The sequence below is a fragment of the Aulostomus chinensis genome, chromosome 22 (assembly GCF_037954235.1).
Source record: "Aulostomus chinensis isolate RoL2024-O1b breed Wild chromosome 22, RoL_Achi_v1.0, whole genome shotgun sequence".
Classification (NCBI taxonomy): Eukaryota; Metazoa; Chordata; class Actinopteri; order Syngnathiformes; family Aulostomidae; genus Aulostomus; species Aulostomus chinensis.
Window position 1 is genome coordinate 12,423,724 of NC_141341.1, and position 19,699 is coordinate 12,443,422.

A 19,699-nucleotide genomic window follows, 5' to 3' on the forward strand; every position below is an offset into this window, starting at 1 on the left:
ACAAAGGGTTCTCGAGAAAATGAACTTTCTTTTGTCTCAAACCAGACAGTTTGGATCAAATCCTCAAAATTCGACTGTATTTTTCTAAGTTTGTCGTGTTTTTTTTTTCTTTGTTAACTATTAAGAAGCAAAAAAAAGTTGAGACTTGATTGTGATAAAAAGTAGAATATTCCCTTCAACAACATGAGGAATTACAATGTCAGTTTAAAAAGCTCCAATTAGCCCGCAACTGGGACTCACGTATCAATGCATCAGATTAAATTTGTCATCAGTCATATTTACTTTCCCACATTTACAGCACTCACTCACACACTCACACACACACACACACACACACACACAAAATGGAGGCCTTGCAAGGTGCCAACTTAGAAAGTGCAGGAAGTATTCACATTTGTAATGTTGAAGTAGCTATACCACATTGTAACTTCACAAATAAAAGGCGTTCACTGTTGTAAAAGTACAATTGTTTATTTTAAGTATTATGTTAGCACTGTCATTTAGAACAGCATACACTTCCCGTAAGTGAAGGCACTTTTACTGCAGCAGTAATCAAGTGCGTTTCCATAGTTTCGGTGGTGCGTTCAGGCGCTGGCCGTCTGTGACAGTGACCTCAGCAATGATGTTGACTGTATTGTTTTCGTGCTGCAGCATCTGTTAAGTGCTATTCTGAGCGGAGTGAGTGTTGATGTGGCACTCGCCTGTGTTTTTTAGCAGTCGAAGGTAAGCGGTCATTATGTGGGCTGCTGTCATTCAGACGCTCTCAGTGTTGGTTTGAAAGAAAACACAGTCAAGAGAAAAATATGTCCCTAAAAACACACTTAGACCACAGCCAAAACAATTATCCCTCTGCCAGGGGACATTCCAGAGAGCTGGGAGCACACATTGTGCTTAATTTAACGCAGTATTTCGCGGTTTAAATGATACGGCTGGTAAAATGCACTCCCATCCGTCTACAGGGGAAGGTTTATCTGCACCAGCTGCCTCCGCCTGTGTTATGTCAGGCCTGTCCTCTTCCTGACACTGAGGAGGAATAACATACCCCCTTTTGCAAATTCCTCAAATTCCCAATCGTATTTGTGTATCGGGAGAACACTGGGGCGGCAGCTTCCAAGGGAAACACTCTCTTCCTTTCACCCTCTCGGCTCATTTCCATTGGCTGAGCCGAGTCCCATCCTGCTGGGCCGCTGTGTCAGGGATGGTCACGAGAACGAGGGATGCAGAGATGGTGGTGGAAACATGGCCACTTGTTTTTTTTCCCCTCCATGAGACCGACACCGATCATGACTCATGTTTTCCTTCGTACGGTTGGTTATTAAGTCTGCTCTCGCACACAAACGGGCTTTGTGGCGTGCGCCAGGGCCGAGTGTAAACACAGACACCCCGGGCCACACCTGCACTACCACGCCATTGTAAATGTTCCAGTAAGCGTTATAGAAAAGTGTTGAAATAAAGAACGTTTTCATAAGAAATACCAATAAGCTTTTAACTGTGCTTCACCTAAAAAGCTGCGGCACCATGTGACCTCCTCAAAACTTGTTTTATCCAATTTACTTTTTCAGATCTGCGCTTACCACCTGTGTCCCGCGTCATACTGCAAAAAAAGTTGAGTCCAACAATAAGAAACACTGCAGGCAGGGCGGAGGATTAACTCAGTGGAGATTTATTTACAATCTTTATGTACATTCAAAACAGTCACCTTGACCTTAAACCACTCAAATATTTCCTGTTTCCTATATCCTGTTTAGGAGAAATGAACGAGGGAACGACTCAAAAATATCCCACCTCCACGCTGGAGGCTCTTCAAAAATGAATGAAGTCCACAAACCCAACAATTCATCAGCTGGTCCCGTGATTCCCAACAATCAAGACAATTATCAGCTCATTTTGGATGCGTTAATATCAAAACATCAGCCAAGAACAAAAGACAGAAAACATCAGACTGAGGAATTCCCTCTGTTAAAGCAGTTAAAGCTTGTCTTGGTGTTTCTTCTTTAAAATCTTCTCAAGATGATGTCATAGATGCAGAATATGGAAAGAAAAAAATGTCCTTACTTCCAATTTAGCTTGGGACGAGACTGAAGGAGGCCGCGTCAACAGGTTCTCGCGTGATTGCGATTGGTTTTATCTGAATTTCCCTCTGAGCTTCTTCAATCGGAAACATTTTACGAGAACCCAGGAAGTGAAATCACCAAATATCAAACTTTTTTCTCTCCACAACAGGAAGAGATGAAGCTGTAAACACCTTTGGGCAGCAAATAACATCTTCATTTTCATTACCATCAGGAAATAGTGGAAAATCCCCACAATCATCTCTAACTAGCTTGTTTTCTGTAATCAGTTCATTAGAAACTACAATCAGAGAAGAAGAACTCAAGCAGAAATCTATCAGCTTTGATGGAGGAAAATTATTTCTGTTCTGGAATTATTGATCAGCTGATGGTTGCAGCTCTGAAAAGATCCGGTGTGGTGTTTTTGGTTGGATCCTAACTGCTACCCGACAAATCTTTGTGTCCCCCTTAAAATAAAAAAAACCAAAAACAAAAAAACCCCTGAAGCTAATTTGTCTTCTTGCTGTATTCTTTCCTGCCGCCACCTTCTTTGGCGAAGTTGCGGACCCGGTGGATCTTGGCCAGTTGGCCCTCTATGGTCTTCATGATGTCCACATGGTCCGGGATGTGAACGTAGCGGATGTTTCTACCGGTGATGAACAGATCTTGCAGCTTGGTGAGCTGACCACGCCTGTCGCGGTACAGCACATCCTCCAGACGTATGTTCATGAAGGCATCCACGTTGACCACGCGGCCCCGTGCAGTACCCTCGTTCCTCAGATCCACAGTGGTCACCTGCCCCTGCAGACCCTGCAGAAGTACCACCATGCTGTTCTCTGCGATGGTGCGCTCACGGATGGAGTTGATGACTTCAGTCGGGGCCGGGCCTGAAGGTGGGGCTTCAGTCCCCTCTGACGCCATGGATGCTGATGAGGACCGCCTCTTAAGTCAGCGCCACCGGCAGTCAGGTTTACGTTTAGAGGGCACGTGCTCTTCAGTACTAGTGGCAAACAAATCACATGTCCCATCAAAGCAAGTTGGACATTAAGTTTTCATTTAACACACAAAAACAATTGCAACACTTTTGTTCCCATTTCTTCAGGAGTTCAAGTCAAAGAAATCAGACCTCTTCTATGGCTGCAAGCTTTCTAACACAACATTTGGTTCACAAACGTGTTAAAATCATTGTTCGTGATTTCCTTACCAAGAAAACCCATCCACCTGACAGGTGAGTCGTATCAAACAATTGGTCATAACAAAGGGACACTCTGGGGTGAGGGTTTTGATCATCTCCATAAATGATCTGCAGGAACTGGAGCAGGGACGCGTCTGGAGAGGATGCAGGGCGAAAAACAACTGGGATGTTCCCGACTTCCAGGAATTGTGTCCAGATGCAAACAGCGCCGTGATAATAGCGGCGGATGGACGGCACGACCACCGGCCTCAGGATCTCATCACGTTTCCCTGCGCTATCAGATTGACCTCAGTAACATGGAGAACATTCTCCAAAACCCCGGAGAGGAGGACGAGCCCTGAGACCCAATGGAAGGTCTCCGCCTCGGTCCTTCAGCTCTTGATGAAGCTCACAGTTGCAATTTCCCATTCAGCATCATTTGTTACGCAAGGACACAGAGGGAACTTGATGAGTTAAACGAGTTAACGTACCGGCATGAGAATCGCTTTCACTATCAGCTTGATTCGGAGCACAAATCCATGCTTGTTGTCCCCCCCCCCCCCCAAGCGTGAATCAGCTAACGTTAGCTCCAGCGGCGACGCACGAGCCACTACCGCCATCTTGAAAAGCCTTTCATAACACAATTACCGTTCGTTACGGTGTGAGTCTCATTTACCTCAATTATTTCGGTCCTCCACGTGAAAACACAGAGAAGACGAGGAGAACACAAACGCTCGCACGTCAACAAGCGTTCCCGCGTGGAGACGTAAACCGGAAATGCATCGTGATGACGTTTCCTGCGTCACAGACGCTTTTCAAAGCCTTAACAACACCGCCCCCTTCTGGCTACCAGAAGCTACTTCGGAACTAAGTACAGGTTAAAGGACAACGGGCGGTGTGCTTCCCCTCCAGCCGCTAACTTTGATGGATTCATCTGCTCCAGAAACGGTATTATTTCAATATTTTAAATTATATCACCTTTTACGGTAAAATATCCATTTTGTCTCACTATGTTGACCATAAGACAGAGGCAGAAGCCTGACCAGCTGATCTGAATCAAATTAAATACATTTTACAGGAAACACATGAATTTTTATTTTTCAAGGACATGTTCTTAATGACAGTTTTTTTGAACAAGCTTTTGGTGTGTTAATCAGTGCATACAGTGGCTGCTATGTGTTCTTGACAATCTCTGTGAAACATGCAGGTTTAGAACCGCATACATCAACAACTCAACAGAAGCTCACAGTTACAGATGGAAACACATTCAATGGTTTTACCTGAGATACAGGACTCTGGCATTCATTAGCCACTTTGGCCATAAATTGAAACTAAGTCTGAGGATCTCACTGAATCTAATCCAGAGAATCAGAGGTCATCCATCATGGCCAGCAGGTCGTCTCCTTTGTTGCTGCTCAGATTCCCGGGCGACTCCTCTTGTTCTGGAAACAGACCGGCGATTTGGGCCAGCTGAGTAGCAGCCTGTTCATCCTGAAGCAACCAAAATAAATCATTGATTTGGCACAATGGAAAAGCTTCCATGCATTAAGTTTACATGCCCACAACCTACCTGCATGGCTTGAATATTTATCACTCTGAGCAAAGACTCCTCAGCTCCACCTGAAGCTCCTCTGATAAAACAAACAGAAGACAAATTTGCAGGAACTGACTTCACATGAACTGCAATGATGGATGAATTCATAACTGCCTACGCCTCCTCCTCCTCTTGGTCTGTAGCAAATAGGCTGATCCGAAAGCCGGTTTCAGGACTGGACACGTTGTCAGTCTTCATGTTGCCCATCAGACGGGCCAGCAGGTTCAGCTCCTCCTTGGCCAGGAGGTTGGGCGTGTTGTCTGTCTGCAGCACGATGGAAAGATGCAATGAACAGAAAGACAGAATTTCAAAAGAAAATGTGAAATGACTGAAAGGTCTGTCTAGATATAAGAAAGAGTTCAGCTCCTCATACTTCAGTGAGTCAGAATCAAAACTGGTATATATTATTTTATAAGCTGGTCTCATTGTTTGTTGTTGTAGATTAAAGCCCACATATATGTACAATCACAGGATGTGAAGCGGGCGTTTTAATGCTTGACTGAGCATCGTGTAAGGTTGCTTAAAAAAGGAGAGGAGCACGGAGTGGAAAAACTGTAACACTGAAATGGGACATGATCTGACAATAAGAAAGACGTTATTAAGGTAGCAGGCCATGGAGGTACTGCAGGTCTCTGTGTACTCTTGCAATGCATTCAAATTTTGATGATACTTTACTTGAATACAGCTACATAATCAGCTAACTTTGGCTCCAGCGGCGACACGAAAGCATACATAATCTGTCATTAAGTGTTATTCATTTTTTGTCATGACAATTTGACTTTGCTGAAGTTGTCTCCATGATGACAACTTGACATAAATCAAAGTGACATTACCAGAAGTTGATTTTTAGGGTTAGGGTTAGGGGTTAGGGATGGAGTTGTCATTACAAAGACATCCCAAACGATTTCAATGTCAACTTGTCATAACCAGGACAACTTCTGGTACTGTCTCTTTGATTTATGTTAAGTTGACATCATCGAGACGACTTCAACAAAGTCAATTTGTCGTGACAAAAAAATGACTGACACTTAATGCCAGAGGTAAAAAACTTTCACGACTCGTTTATTAATATCTATGACAGTTTTATGTCAAGATTGACAGTGTAATGTCACTATTATGTGGCTGTATTCAAGAAAAGTGTTGCCCAAATTTTTAATTGTAGTTATCAAATTAATTTAAAATCACCATATATATATATATATATATATATATACACACACACACACATATATACACACGTGTATATACATATATATGTATATATGTGAATATACGTATATACATATATGCGTATATATGCGTGTATATACATATATACGTATATACGTATATACGTATATATATGTATATACGTGTGTGTGTGTGTATATATGTGTGTGTGTGTATATATATATATACAAAATCAACAACATAATAAATCCCTATAAATATATGATCATATAAACACCATGTGAGTAAAACTAATCAGCTTGTAAATTGAATATAAGTTAGTTTAGTTATTATGGTGAAGGTGTAAAGTTGGACATGTTGAAAGTATCCAAATACAAAATGTCAAATCACAATTTACTTGTAAATTGGAAATTCAAATTATTTTTTGAGACTGTGATCAAAATTAATCTAGCACAGTCATATAAATAAGTTGCACAGGTACTGCTGTGTTACCTTTTAATTGCTGCATTTTAAACAACTTTTTATTCAAGCATCACGCCCAGTTAAGAAAAACAAAAAACACTTGGTGAGAGTTCTCTAAACAAATGAATAATACTGTCACAAAATCAATTCGAGGCAAATGTAGGAAAGTCAAAAGTAGAGTTGATCTCTTTTAGGTGTAAGTATTTAAGCGCTGCTCACTTAATCATAATTGTGGAGGCATAATGAAGTACTCAACAGTAGTACTTGATAGAGTGTTTTTACCTGGTAATTTGGGCCTTAGAATGATGAATGTAAATAACCTGAGAAATACAGCACACGTGTGTATTGTGAAAACATCAACTAAAATTACCTTCCAAGAGGGAGATTTGGATGTTTGTGTTTCCTCGGGATGGTTCGTCGTGTACCTTTAAGCCATGAAACACAAACACACAAGAGAAGTAGAAGGTCATACCCAGACGTGTAGGCCACACTTGAGTAAAACACTGACTGAGGTGCAGTACATGTTCGTGCCCAATGTAATGACTCGGTCTCCGTAAAGTCCAAAAGACCCTTCTTTGATGGGACGGCTGTAACTTCCTCCTGTGGGGAACTCGCTTCGTCTCACTTCTCTCCCCTTAACATCAAATGTCCTGCAGAAATAGGAGGAAGATGATGACACTCCAGGGTAGAGAGATTTCTGATTGAGCCGAAGCTCTCAGACAAAATACAGGAAAACTGCTCACAAGACATGCCAGCTGAAAAAAGTGAAGCTTACAAGTAAATGCTCAGGAGTAAGAAGTGAGTAAGGCTGTGTGTGAGGAGTAAGCAACATTAAAAACTGTCATTCGCTCAGGTCACGATGAAATACACAGTAATAAATAAATAATAGTAAACAGGCCTACATTCTGTTGCTCTCAAATTCACTAGAAAAAAACAAAGGTAAATCAGATTTGAAACGATTGAAAATTAAAACAAAAATACGTCACTTTGTGATGGCAGGGCTAGCTTATTAGCTTTCTTAGCTGTGTGGCCTTCAGTAACTTGCCTACAACTGTCATATTTTTTTTTTTTAATGTTTTAAAATCTAGAATGCATGTGTATGTTTGTACTACATTTCCCTCTGATTTCATTCAATATTTGTTCAGGTATTTTAACCTGGATGACGGCGTTGGGCTAGCATCTGTAAACTTAGGATCTTAAAATAGCAAAAAATTAACATTTTCAAAATTCTAACCCAGAAACTGCTATTTTGTTAGCATTCCACGACAGCATCGTACGAGTGCTAGCCAGTAGCACGTTGTCAAAGCACCACAGGAGCTGTAAATGATGTTGGAGCAGATCCTAGAAAATAATGCAGATTTCTGCTCTCCCAGCTTTAAATATGGCTGAATGTTTGTGGACTATTTGTTTTAATTTAGCAACAGACAGAAAGCCTGATACCATCAGCGAACACCTGCCTACCTAATTACCCCCGGTACTTCTATCCCATGGGGCACTGGGCCAGAGGTTGAGAGGGCAAAACGTCCATTGGGATTCTGGACTTGACTTTTGAGGAAAAGTGACACCTACGTGAAAGAATAAACCAACAAGTTGATTGACAAATAACGCGGTTGTTTTTATCTGCAACGAGGAAATGAACACCAAGAGACTCACGCGAACGTGCATGTCTTGAAAAAATGTGAGCAATGTTTGACGGAGAAGCTGGAGCTCAGCTTCAGTCAGTGGTGAGTACACCTGCACGGGGTGGAGAACAGGCCTCGTGAGTTACGCTGGTGATAAAATACAATAGTGTGACTAGCTACACAGAAATGATGGGATGGCAACACATTACCTCAATCATTTTGCGATGTGTTTCATCCACTTGGTTTGCAACCGCAGGAGTGTCTTTAACAAATTCCCTGATGGTGTCTATGTGATTGTACGAGATGAGCAACAAATCCCTTGGGCGTGGACAAAGGAATACTTGATACTTGAAAGCCATCACCATCAGTTCATAGAGCTAAGAAGGAAAATAAACCTACATTAAAACTGAGAAATATCCCCCTCTGGTTCATCCCGTCTCCTGAATGGATCCTTTTATAGCTTTCTAAATTTCCTTTAAGACGAAATAAACATACCTTAGAGGTTTAATCGTTTCATCAGCAAATTGATCAAATTTCTGAGCTGCGTAGAGCGGCAACTGGCAGTATACTTTAAGAAGCTTGTTCATTTTTAAAAATTCGCCATGGTTCAAGACTTAAGTATCCAATATCTAAAAACGGTGTGATCAAAAGTTTTGAATCATGATCTCTCATGTGATCCAGACATCTGAACCCTGCAAGACTTTGACCTGACCACAGACTTGGATCTCTTAAAACTGCTCTGAATACATACCCTGTCCATACTGGCCGGGTTCAGCCTCATGATGGAGGTGTGTGCCAGCCGGGTTAACACTGTTTTCATTGTCCTGTGAGAATACAGCTGCTGAGGGTTGAGAAGCTCATCCATGAAGGCTTTACTAAACAGGGTCCCAACAATGTCGTTCATGACTACGGAGAGGGTGGGGGCAGAAACACAAAGGTGGTAAGTAAATAACAGAAGCTATTGTTTCAGTGGGTGTAAAACTTTGCTTGCTTTTATTATGACAGCGCAGTGATGACCAACACAGACACATATACAATGTCGGTGATGCGTTGACTGCTTCAGTTTCACTGTGGTAATGGCCACATCTGTCACCACATACATGCAATCCTAAATTCTTCTTCTGCTTCACAGAAGATAATGTGGGGTCTGTGCACGGCATGTCTGCGGTGACAGATGGCTTGCATGCGGGTTTGCAAGCCAGGTAGATTAGTGCTAACAGCTTAATTTCATACATACAAATTAAAATCGTAAATCACCTGCACGTATCGAATGTTCAAATCGAAATGTCTTTCTATACAAAAATAAAACAACCAGTGAATTCATTGCACCTGAATATGCCTTTTGAAAAGTGGCCTGATCTGAAAGTATGAATTCTGTCAAACGCTGCGATGTTGTTGGTTCCATTTCTGTTAGTTATCTCAACCTTTTTGTTTGTTTGTTTTTTCATTCCAGAAACTTCAGCAGGTAACTTTTATGGTTGGATTTAGCTAAAGTTAGCCTAGCTCCCTAGCTAGCTTACTCACTTTGCTCCATCTCTCCTGATGAGCCATTTTGTGAGTTGTTTTTTTTCTTTATTTATAACTTGTTTCACAACATAACTTTTTTTTTTTATATCTTAAAGACATTAAAACATTCCTAACCTGAGTTTGGGCCAAATATGTGAGACATTGTAGGGTTGTATAGGAACCGTGATGTCTCACAGTGACCCTTCAGTTTTGTGATAATGGCAGGAAACAGCAGACATTATGGGGGTAGAAAGGGACAATAATGCGTTGTGGTATCAGTACCTCTTTTTCTGTCATTCTCTGACCACACTCCTGCAGCCCAGGTAGTTTCCACAGAAAAGAAAGAAAGAGAACAAACTTGGTGGTGTTGTGCAATGGGAATATGTCTGAGCTCATGAGCTGACAGGAGAACGGGAGAGGAGAACAACCAGGAGCTACGCAGCACCACACCTAACCACCTAACTAGCTAGCTACCTTTCTCTGAATTGTCCTCCGAAGTGTTGTGAGCTCGTAGGCGTTGGTCCAATATATAAAGCATCTCTCCCCCCAGATTAATGAAAACCAGGGGGAGAGTTCTCACAGACATCCTGCGAAACCAAAAGAGGGATTAGAGATCCGAGGCCAAAGCTGGAGCAAAGACAGGCTTTATAAACAGTCGGGCCCCTTCGTGCTTGTCCTTTCCAAGGCGTTATCTGATGGTCCCTGTTGTCAATTGCCACTGGTAACCCAAGAGTGCACGTTAATTCTTATCTGATCATGCTGTAGATAACCTTTAAGATGCAACAGGTGGTCAGGAAGAGGATCAGCGGAGGCCAGACACAAGCCGATTGGCCAGGATAAGAATGATGTAACAGCACAGGCCAACCAAAGACAGGGGGAGAGCTGCTGTAGTTTGCTCTCTGAAAGAGGTAACGTCTGGGGACTGTTACTAACAGCATGATGCAAACGTGAGGGGCAGGATGTCAATAATCAAGTCTATCAATGCGTAAAGAGTGGGAGTAGTTTCACTGCAGGCTGCTCCATACAGTCATGGAAGTACGGGGCCCACAGCTGCTCAGTGGGGTCGGCCCATGTAGACTGGAGGGAGTGACTGTGGGTCTGAAACTGGATCTAACAAGCTCTAGAAACCTGCATTCTTTCTCATGGCCAGCAGGAGGCGACTGCTCTGGTTTTAAGACTCCCATCAATAGAGCATGATAGGCTGTAAACGATGCAACCAGCTCTAGTGAAATAAATCTATAAAATCAAGTCTGCTTCTCAGGTGTGACTACGTTGTGATCAGTGAGTCAGATTCACTTCTGGCTTGTCCCTACTCGCTTTTCCCAAAATGGCCAGCATCAAAAGCAGAAAAAACAAAACAAAACAAAAAACTACAAAAACCAAGATGGTGGTAGTGTGTGTAAGAGTTCTGTCCAGTCCTGAAGACAACAACAGACTGGTGGATGCTTAAGTCCATCATGTCCAGCTACATCAGGTTACCTGATGACAAATTCATATTCCCTGTGTATTTTCTTTTTAAATATATAAATGTCCCTATTTTAGCTGTGTATCTGTCACACAGTCCATCGGCTAAATTACTGTATCTCTGATTCTATTGCACAAAATAAACCTAATACATGGCTCAACACGTTTCCTCCTGAAGTGAGATGAATAGGTCGTTAATTTAGAGCAAACTGGAGCAATTCTGATGAATAAATTGCTCTTTTTTTAAAGAGCCCATCTCAATCTAAAGGTGCTGAATGCGCTAAGGGTTTCTTAACGTCATTCATTGACCCAAGTGGAGATGGGGAATGTTTCAGTGTTAAATTTAGCAGAAAAAAAGAAAGAAGACAAGAAAAAAGAGCAGTAAAAAAGATGCAGACCAAAACAAACAAACAAACAAACAAACAAAAAAAAACCTGGAAAATATACACAAAGGAAAATGTAGTCATAGAAACAGGAAATACAAAAATGGCAACGATTCCGAGTGTATTTACTTCTAAACTATAATAAAAGGGGAATTCCAGCCCACTTAATGGTAGTTCATCACCGTGTTAACGCGTCTCGTTCAAACCCATGAGGACCGGCAGGGACGAGGGTGACATGTGGCTGGAGCTCAGCATGTGACTCCTGCCCACACCTCCGCTTCGGCAGAGAAAAAACACCAACTTCCTACTCGGCTGTTAAACTGTGCCCGCAGCCCGTCGCCCCCCAAACTCTCCAGCGGTGACGCATTCGTTGGAAATTCGAGCAAAAACAACAACATTGAACGTTTCGTTCACGATCTTTGAAGGCAGGTACGTTTCTCTCTCGCTCTCGTTCTGAATCGTTTTTAAAGTCGCGGTCAGATGTGGAGGTTTTTTGTTTTTTTTTTTGTTTTTTTTTTTCTTCCCCTCTCTCCGTGAGATTCAACACCAATTTAGGAATTGTCATTTAATTGATTTATTAAGATTTTCTTTAGGATCATCTGCAGGTCGCACCAGACATGCGTCAGTGCGAACCCGTGTTCAGAGACCTGCTGTGGCGGTGTCCCGTCAAGACCGCAGGGTTGACACCGTAAAACGGTTAAATTCGTCATCCAAAGTTGGCACTTGTAATAGATTTACTCATTATAATTACAAATAATTCCACGTTTGTTTTTGTAGATTATGATTTTTTTTGTGGTTTTGTTCCTTTAGAAGCGTAAACTGGATTATTTCAGGTTGTTTTGAGACAAAAAAAAAATTCAGATACCGTGTTAGCGTTTTTGATTTTCCAATTTAATAGACAATTAAAGAGATAAATAAACACATAATCAATGAGTTGGGATTGATTAAAAAAGAAAGTATAGAAAACTGAGAAAAAAAAATGCCACTTATGGTAAAAGTAAAACAAGATTTTCAGTTCCTGTCTTAGTACTGAAAAATAAAATTACAATAATAATTGTCACAATTTTAAAAACGTTTTAATCAGTTTTGTAAAATGACTTGTCCTGTAACCAGATCAGTGTGCTAAGTCATGGTCCTGCATGGCAGTAGAAATGTGCCACATCAGTGACAGTGTACAACTGTAAACTGTAATTTTTCCTTGGCTTTTTAATCGTTGAAAAACTCATTTTGTGATGAATCGGTTGTCTTTTTAGCACTGATTCAGAGGTAAAATTTCAATTCTGGATACTGAACTTGGTACAATATCACACTTAAATAATATTTGATCGTTTTATATTCCTTTGCTCAAATATCCATGATATTATATTTTATATTGTATGATCGTTGGAACTTTAGTGTAACAGTTCTAACTCAAACAGGCGGACCATGACTGAACTGCACCCAGGAAGACGAGATGAAGGCTGCCTCCCGCGTCCCTGGAGTAAAACCCCCACCACTGGCTGTGTGCTGCCTGGACCTGCATTTACTGACTCATCCCATGCTACCATTGAGACCATGGAGTCCAGGGACTGTTGGCACACTGTGGACCACCCTGACACCTCCCCGCACCCACAGCACCTTGGGATCCAGCTGGACTTCTTCCGCAAGCTCGGCTACTCAACAGCTCAGGTTGACGCTGTTTATAAGAAGTTTGGCATCAACACGGACACAGATAAAGTTCTAGGGGAGCTGGTGAAGCTCAGGGCTGGCCTGGAGGCCAAGCAGGGGCCTGTGGCCACTGTGCCAGGGCTGGTAGGTGACCTCCAGGCAGCGGACACCACCCTGCTCCTGCCTGCTACATCTGGAAGCAGAGAGGAAAGCAGTGAGGATGAGGATGCTTTGAGACCTGTCGTTATAGATGGGAGCAATGTGGCCATGAGGTGAGCGACACAACAAAAACCAGAGCTTAAACAACGAAAATGCTTGAAAAAAAGAAAAAATCTTCGAGTGTTTTGGATGGGTAATGGATCACATGATATTTTTCACTGTTAACCGGTAATCAAAATTAGTTACAGCTGCTCAAACTTCCTCTACACCTGCTAATTGCTGTAGGGAACTCGGACATGTTGTGTGGGAACCCCTTTGTTTGCTGTACTACAGTTCTTTTTTATTTTTCTGTATTGACATATAATGCTAACATAAAGATCTGTTCCCCTCCAACTGAAATATCAACGCTAGTCTTCCAGTGTTGAATTTATCCTCAAGTTACTCTATGATTCATCTTGACTTTGTTTTGGTGATAGCAGACAGCAACCAGGGGAGTGTTTCTTTGTAGGACGTAAATTGTGCAGGAGATATATGATTAAGGCTTAGCTGTAGCTTAAATGTAGCACACTGAACTATTTATGACACCTCGTGTCTACAATGAGCTAAATTGCATATCTGTAAAGACGTGGAAGTCATTCAGGGTTTAAAGAAAATTATTGAGAAGCTAATTGCAGGCCCATGGGCATCCCTGGATATAAAATGCTGCATTAAAACTATGCTTTATTTCCCTCTTTCATTTACTATTAAATCTATTGGTAACAGTTTTATTGTCTGAAATCCAAAGAAATTCAGGACAAAATGCTTGTGGACAACAAGCTCGAACTTTAAATTACTCTTTGAATTTTTCCTACGCAACTTAGGCCTTTTTTTCTTTTTTTAGATAAATTAAAACTTTCTCCTTCGACAGCAGGTTAATAATAATCATTGCTACATTTGTAAGTTTCTCCTTTCAGGGCCACCAGCCGGGTTGCCTAATAAGATAGAGAGCACTGAGCTCAGCGGGAGTCACAGTGGCTCAATAAAAAGAAAATGCAGGTTAATTATTTTCAAAGTGACTCAATGTTTCTATTGTTCAAAGGCATTTTATAGCCCCCCCCCCCCCGGGCTTCCAGTCTGCGATGAATATAAATCAAATGATGGTGTATTATTGCTTTTAATTGATGACTGTCCACACCTCACGTTCATTCATTTGTTCGTTCAGATTTATCGTCCCTTTTTCTGCTCATGCTAATAAAACGCTTCCTTGCTAGCCATGCTGCTACCTCCAGAGGTTATTGTGCTAATGTCTTTGATCAAAACTTGGCTAAAAATGTTTGTTCGAGGTCCTTTTTTCTTGACATGAATCCAATCTACGGACTAAGATGCGCATCAGATCATCACATTTTTGATGATCTGATGAATTTCAACTCTAAACCGCACTGCCAAGAAGTCAAGAAAATACCACACAATACATACAGAACAAAAATACTAGAAATGGTTAGTTATTTTTGACATTTTTACGTGTAATTAAAATGGTCCTACTTTTAATCAGCTAAACTTGACTGAATATTTACAGCATGATTACGGACAAATACACATTGCATGTGTGTGTGTGTGCAGTCATGTGTGTGAGTATGCACAGAGTTTAAACACTATTAGTCGCTGCCTTTACACCCAGGCACGCCTGTGCAGGTACATTGTGGACTGTCTGCTACAGTATGCAAATCAGAGCGCAAGACATGCTGCTCAGAACCAGTGACTTCACTGCAACAGGAACAGGCCTGACAGCATTTTAAGCCAATCTGATAAACCCTTGTCTCGGCTTTTAACGTAATACATCCTAAGAAGTCCCCGCAGGCTTCAAACGCACGCACGCACGCACGCACGCACGCACGCACGCACGCACGCACGCACATAGTGTATTTCTTCATAAAGGGCTGAAGTAAAGAAATATACAAGGACTGTGCATCGTGGTTTTAATTGCTATTTGTTAATTGTTAAATGTTAGTAAAATATAAGCATAGACCTCCTCTATTGTACACAAAAGGCCTTGTAATTTTAGCATTGTTGGAAATTCACTGATGCCTAATTTTGCCCATTAGTTGTAGCCTTGATCATACAGACGTAATCTTGATCTGCAACAGTTATAGGGCAATAAAAATGATGGCAAAGCAAAATTTGCAAATTGATGAACTTCCGTCATTCATTCAGTCCTGTTACTGGATTTATTATGTATTTATTTTCATTAATGTGCCTTTTTAGTTTTATTTGACTATGATCCTCTTACGGATGAAATGTTCATGATGGAAAACTCAACCTGACGGATGAAGGCAGCTCAGATTTGGATGACAAATGCATTGATGTGGTTTGAAATTTCAGTGACTGTAAACAGCACCAGACATTTGTGCTAAATTTGTTTTTAACCGCAGAGTAAACACTGCGAATATTTTCTGGTTTCTCATTTCACTGTTGTTTCTTTCCTTCAGCCACGGGAACAAGGAGGTTTTCTCTTGTCTCGGAATCCAGTTGGCTGTGAACTTCTTCCTGGACAGAGGACATACTGAAATCACGGTGTTTGTTCCCTCGTGGAGGAAGGAGCAGCCGAGGCCAGACGTTCCCATCACAGGTAAGAAGAGGAAGGAGTTCCCATTTGTTTGTGGGTGTTAGTATCGGCCAAAATTCTTGATTTCTGATGAGACTTTTGATTGTTATTAAAATGTTTGCGGGTTGTGAGAAAAGTAATCTGGAAGTTCTGTTTTCAAGCTAGAAAGAAGTCATAGCCTCACATTTAAAGACGGCAGTAAAATATCTGAACGCTTTTAGTAATTTTCAATTTGCGTAGACGTGAAGGTTATCAAAAGAGCACGGCATAGTTTTCTCAGATCCGACTGCTGAGTTGAAAGCGAGCACTTGGTACTCAAAATGGGAAATACCCCACTCGGGTTTCTTTTTGTAAATTCTAAGTAAATTATCTTTACCTCTGTAGCCACAGATGAAAGAAATACGAAAAAAGATTATAAAAGACTATAAAGACGCTGGGTATTTCCAGCGGAGACACCGTTAGTGATTATATCAGTGACCTACATTCGGAGGAAGCCCTGCTGCAGCCAAACCTTAAACAGTGTTTCCTCATGATGTGGTTGGGTTTTGATGTTAAACTAATCTGTTTGCTGGGAAAGACCTAAATTAAAATGTTGCAATGAAATAATGATGTGTTCGAAATGCAGTGCAACTAAGTCATGTTTGTGCTCAGATCAGCAAATTCTTCGAGATCTGGAAAAGAGAAGGCTGCTGGTGTTCACGCCATCACGACGTGTCGCAGGTAAACGGGTGGTGTGCAATGATGACTGCTTCATTGTCCAGCTGGCCTACGAATCTGGCGGTGTCATCGTATCCAATGACATATACCGCGACCTTCAGGGGGAGAAGCCGGAGTGGAAGCGCTTCATCGAGGCCAGCTTGCTGATGTACTCCTTCGTCAACGACAAGTGAGTTGTGCCCTGCATTGGAACACTTTCAAATGAGTCAGAGAGGAAGATGAGGTCTGACTCAGTTGCACTTTGAGTCTCATTTTTGAATTGGCTGAATGCAGGTTTATGCCTCCTGATGACCCTCTGGGACGTCACGGACCAACCCTGGACAACTTCCTGCGCAGATTTCCCAAGACTCAGAGAAAACAGCCATGCCCTTACGGTGAGATAAGCCTCGTGAATATTCATCCATGGATGTTTCTATGATGCGACATGGCATTAATGATTGACATTTAACAATATTAAGTCAAAGCAGTGCTTAAAGCTAAATGCTAGCATGCTAATCAGTTATATTTACTTACTACCTTTGCTTAGTGTATTAGGATGCTAGCAGTTGCTGAAAGCAAAAAAACACAAAGTAAATGAAAGGTTGAGAGGAATGTTGCTGGCCATACTTCAAATTGTTTTTCATGGAGTCACATGGGGGTAACGCAGTAAGTAAACACCATCCTCGGTAGCTCAAGACACCTATTATTGAGTACTTTGAAAACAAATACACGTTTTGGATGACATATCAGGTCAGAACAAAATTTCACGGCATGTAGCAGTTCTTTGAAAAGCTTTTGAGACATGAGGAGTCCTCACTGAAGTCGGTAGGATTCAGCGTTTACAGCAATACATGGGATGGTAGTTGAGTCTGGACCAAACCAGACCTTCCTCAACACCTCTTAATTGTTATATTTGTTCTTTATTCAGGAAAGAAATGCACCTATGGAATCAAATGTAAATTCCACCATCCTGAGCGGGCCAATCAGTCCAATCGCTCGCTCGCCGATGTGCTTCGGGAGAACGCTTCTTCTCAGAAAGAGTCCTCATCTCGCTCCAGTCCTGTGCTTGGCCAGAGCCTCTTGTTGGTGGAGGAAATGGCAAAAAAACTGACTCTAGGACATGAGGTTGGCTCCTCAAAAAAAGATAAAAAACATGAAAGTGTTGGTCAGGTGAAGGCCAATCACTGCTCGAGAAAGAGAGCCACATGTGGGAAGGAGAAGACCAACCTACGCCCTCCGTCTGAGCGGGGTTTTGTCTCTCAGGAGCAGCTGGACTCAGGGTTAGGTTCTATAGACAGTCAGCAGTTAAAGGTCCCGCTGAGTAATGGTGATCAGAATATGCCAGCATCTGTGAGCTACCATCCTACCCTCAATTTACAGCAAAAGTACTTCCCTCCTAGCAGCACACCGTGCAGCTGCTGCTCACATGGGCCCCCCTCTCAGAGAACCACGCCAGGTTATTTTCACCACAGTCAGCATCACAGCATCAGGCCGGTGTGCAGCCAGAGCTGTGATATGATATGTTACGACCCACATCACCACACGAGCTACAGCGCATATCATGTCAGCGTACCTGCTTACAGCCCGCTGGCTAATTTCCAGCACAGCAGACTCCACAACCACTACCAGCAGCCCTTCTGCTCTGATCCGTTTCCACTTCGTCCTCCGGATGTCCACAGTTTACCAGGTGAGCACTCGCCCTGGGAGACTCGTCAGGGCTCACAATCCAATCTCAGCATGGAAGAGAGAGAGGTTGTGCGGAAAAAGCTCCTGGCTATCTTCAGCGCCCACTTGGTTGACACGGCCATGGACATGTTTCCTCAGGTGATGGATCCACAGACGTTGGCCGCTGAGATCCTGATGCTGCAGAGTCACAACAGGATGAGGTGATGTAAACGCATGTCTTCCTATGGGAAGACTGACAAGGCTATGGAAGCCATAATGAGAAAGTGGTATCCACTAAACTATGAACTGTATGTTTATGCTTTGGAGCTAAGCTACATTATATTCTGAAACATATCAGAGGTTTGTGCAATTGATGCAAATTGTATCTATTATGCAAAAATATAGAAGTGGAATTTAAATCCCTTTATTGGAGTTCAAATGTGCTGCACGCTGAAACACTTGTACGTGTTGATGAGACTCATGTTTAACTGAATATGAAAATGTTTTGTGGGTCTCAGTCACCGTGAACATAAACACAATCATCAACAAGTATGAGCCCTTCAGAAGAGTGTCAAGTGTGATGAAATAATATTCTCAAATTATTCTGATGCACAATTCAATTTATCTAGCAGAGTTAAGATTTGGGCTCAGTTATGGCTGGCAGTTTTATATTTAGATGAGATTCATGTGCAATAACATTTCAGAAAGGAGGCCCGTGGTCTTTCCTGAGCGAGAAACAAGGAAATCCTCCTGTCTTGTTTCAGCAAACAAGATTAGATGAAATAAATCTTTACTGGTTGTCATGTTTTCATCGGGCCATTACAGAGACCCAGTAACTTAAAAGAAGTAACTTGAGCAGCCGAGGGCTGGGTAAACGTGCTCCTTCCATAAAATTCATTAAAAAAACAAGATACAGAAGTATGTATATAGCATGCGGCATGACTGCATAAAAAACAGTATACTTGTATATAGAAATGTTTAAAAATCACAGTTCTACAGCTTTTTGGTTTCCTCCACAAGGAGTGATCTTTTGTTTCCTTACCTCTTCGTAACTGAGTGCCTCCCATTATTTGGGAGTGTTTTTGTTGTTTATGCTTTTTATTTTGAGTTCTTGTTTCCTCCGTAGCTGGAGTGATTTTCATTTATCGATTATCCTTCAATAGCCTATTGTGTTTATTCCTCCTTTTAGTGGAGTGACTTTTATTTGTGATATTTTTCATTGTCATGCCTCTCCCCTTATGGAGGAGGGGTGATCCTATAAGTTAGGTTCATAGCCTACGTTCTGTTCCTTGAACTTGGAGTTGCCTGGAAACCTACATTAAAGCTTTTATTGAAACACCTGAACCCTGCGCCTGTGTCCAAGCCTGGTCGTGACACATATATACTTTACCTACATAAATCCAACACACACACACACACACGCTATCTAAATGCATGTTTTAATTTGTGCCTTCAGATGATACACAGCAACAGCAGCCCTCAGTTTTGTTGTGGGCCCTGCAGTTTTTAACTGGACTCACCTTAA

At 41.8% G+C, this 19,699-nt stretch overlaps 3 protein-coding genes across 8 annotated transcripts; 1 reads left to right on the plus strand and 2 right to left on the minus strand.

Moving 5' to 3' along the window:
- Nucleotides 1–1,642: 1,642 nt before the first annotated feature.
- On the minus strand, nucleotides 1,643–4,038 carry lsm10 (LSM10, U7 small nuclear RNA associated). 2 transcript variants are annotated; one of them, XM_086193121.1, is made up of 2 exons: nucleotides 3,902–4,038; nucleotides 1,643–3,051 (listed from the first exon to the last, which is right to left on the minus strand). In XM_086193121.1, the coding sequence occupies exon 2, from the start codon at nucleotides 2,970–2,972 to the stop codon at nucleotides 2,559–2,561; it is 414 nt and encodes a 137-aa protein (XP_086049247.1). In that variant the 5' UTR covers nucleotides 2,973–3,051; nucleotides 3,902–4,038; the 3' UTR covers nucleotides 1,643–2,558. The 2 variants fall into 2 exon arrangements, with proteins under 2 accessions (XP_086049247.1, XP_086049248.1); XM_086193122.1 differs by lacking the exon at nucleotides 3,902–4,038 and adding an exon at nucleotides 3,256–3,882.
- A 142-nt stretch (nucleotides 4,039–4,180) lies between these two features.
- On the minus strand, nucleotides 4,181–10,353 carry oscp1a (organic solute carrier partner 1a). Of its 2 annotated transcripts, XM_086193221.1 has the most exons (11): nucleotides 10,054–10,352; nucleotides 9,862–9,891; nucleotides 8,825–8,979; nucleotides 8,283–8,450; nucleotides 8,105–8,185; nucleotides 7,913–8,016; nucleotides 6,973–7,101; nucleotides 6,822–6,876; nucleotides 4,938–5,083; nucleotides 4,796–4,856; nucleotides 4,184–4,716 (listed from the first exon to the last, which is right to left on the minus strand). In XM_086193221.1, exons 1-11 carry the CDS (start codon nucleotides 10,163–10,165, stop codon nucleotides 4,594–4,596), a joined length of 1,164 nt encoding a protein of 387 aa, XP_086049347.1. In that variant the 5' UTR covers nucleotides 10,166–10,352; the 3' UTR covers nucleotides 4,184–4,593. The 2 variants fall into 2 exon arrangements, with proteins under 2 accessions (XP_086049348.1, XP_086049347.1); XM_086193222.1 differs by lacking the exon at nucleotides 9,862–9,891 and having other exon boundaries at nucleotides 4,181–4,716; nucleotides 10,054–10,353.
- zc3h12ab (zinc finger CCCH-type containing 12Ab) lies at nucleotides 8,864–19,511 on the plus strand. Of its 4 annotated transcripts, none has more exons than XM_086193217.1 (6): nucleotides 8,864–9,013; nucleotides 12,845–13,345; nucleotides 15,698–15,837; nucleotides 16,465–16,699; nucleotides 16,804–16,904; nucleotides 17,438–19,511. In XM_086193217.1, the coding sequence occupies exons 1-6, from the start codon at nucleotides 8,937–8,939 to the stop codon at nucleotides 18,397–18,399; spliced, it is 2,016 nt and encodes a 671-aa protein (XP_086049343.1). In that variant the 5' UTR covers nucleotides 8,864–8,936; the 3' UTR covers nucleotides 18,400–19,511. The 4 variants fall into 4 exon arrangements, with proteins under 4 accessions (XP_086049343.1, XP_086049346.1, XP_086049344.1 ...); XM_086193220.1 differs by lacking the exon at nucleotides 8,864–9,013 and adding an exon at nucleotides 11,545–11,855 and having other exon boundaries at nucleotides 12,822–13,345; XM_086193218.1 differs by lacking the exon at nucleotides 8,864–9,013 and adding an exon at nucleotides 11,545–11,855.
- The last annotated feature ends 188 nt before the right edge of the window (nucleotides 19,512–19,699 follow it).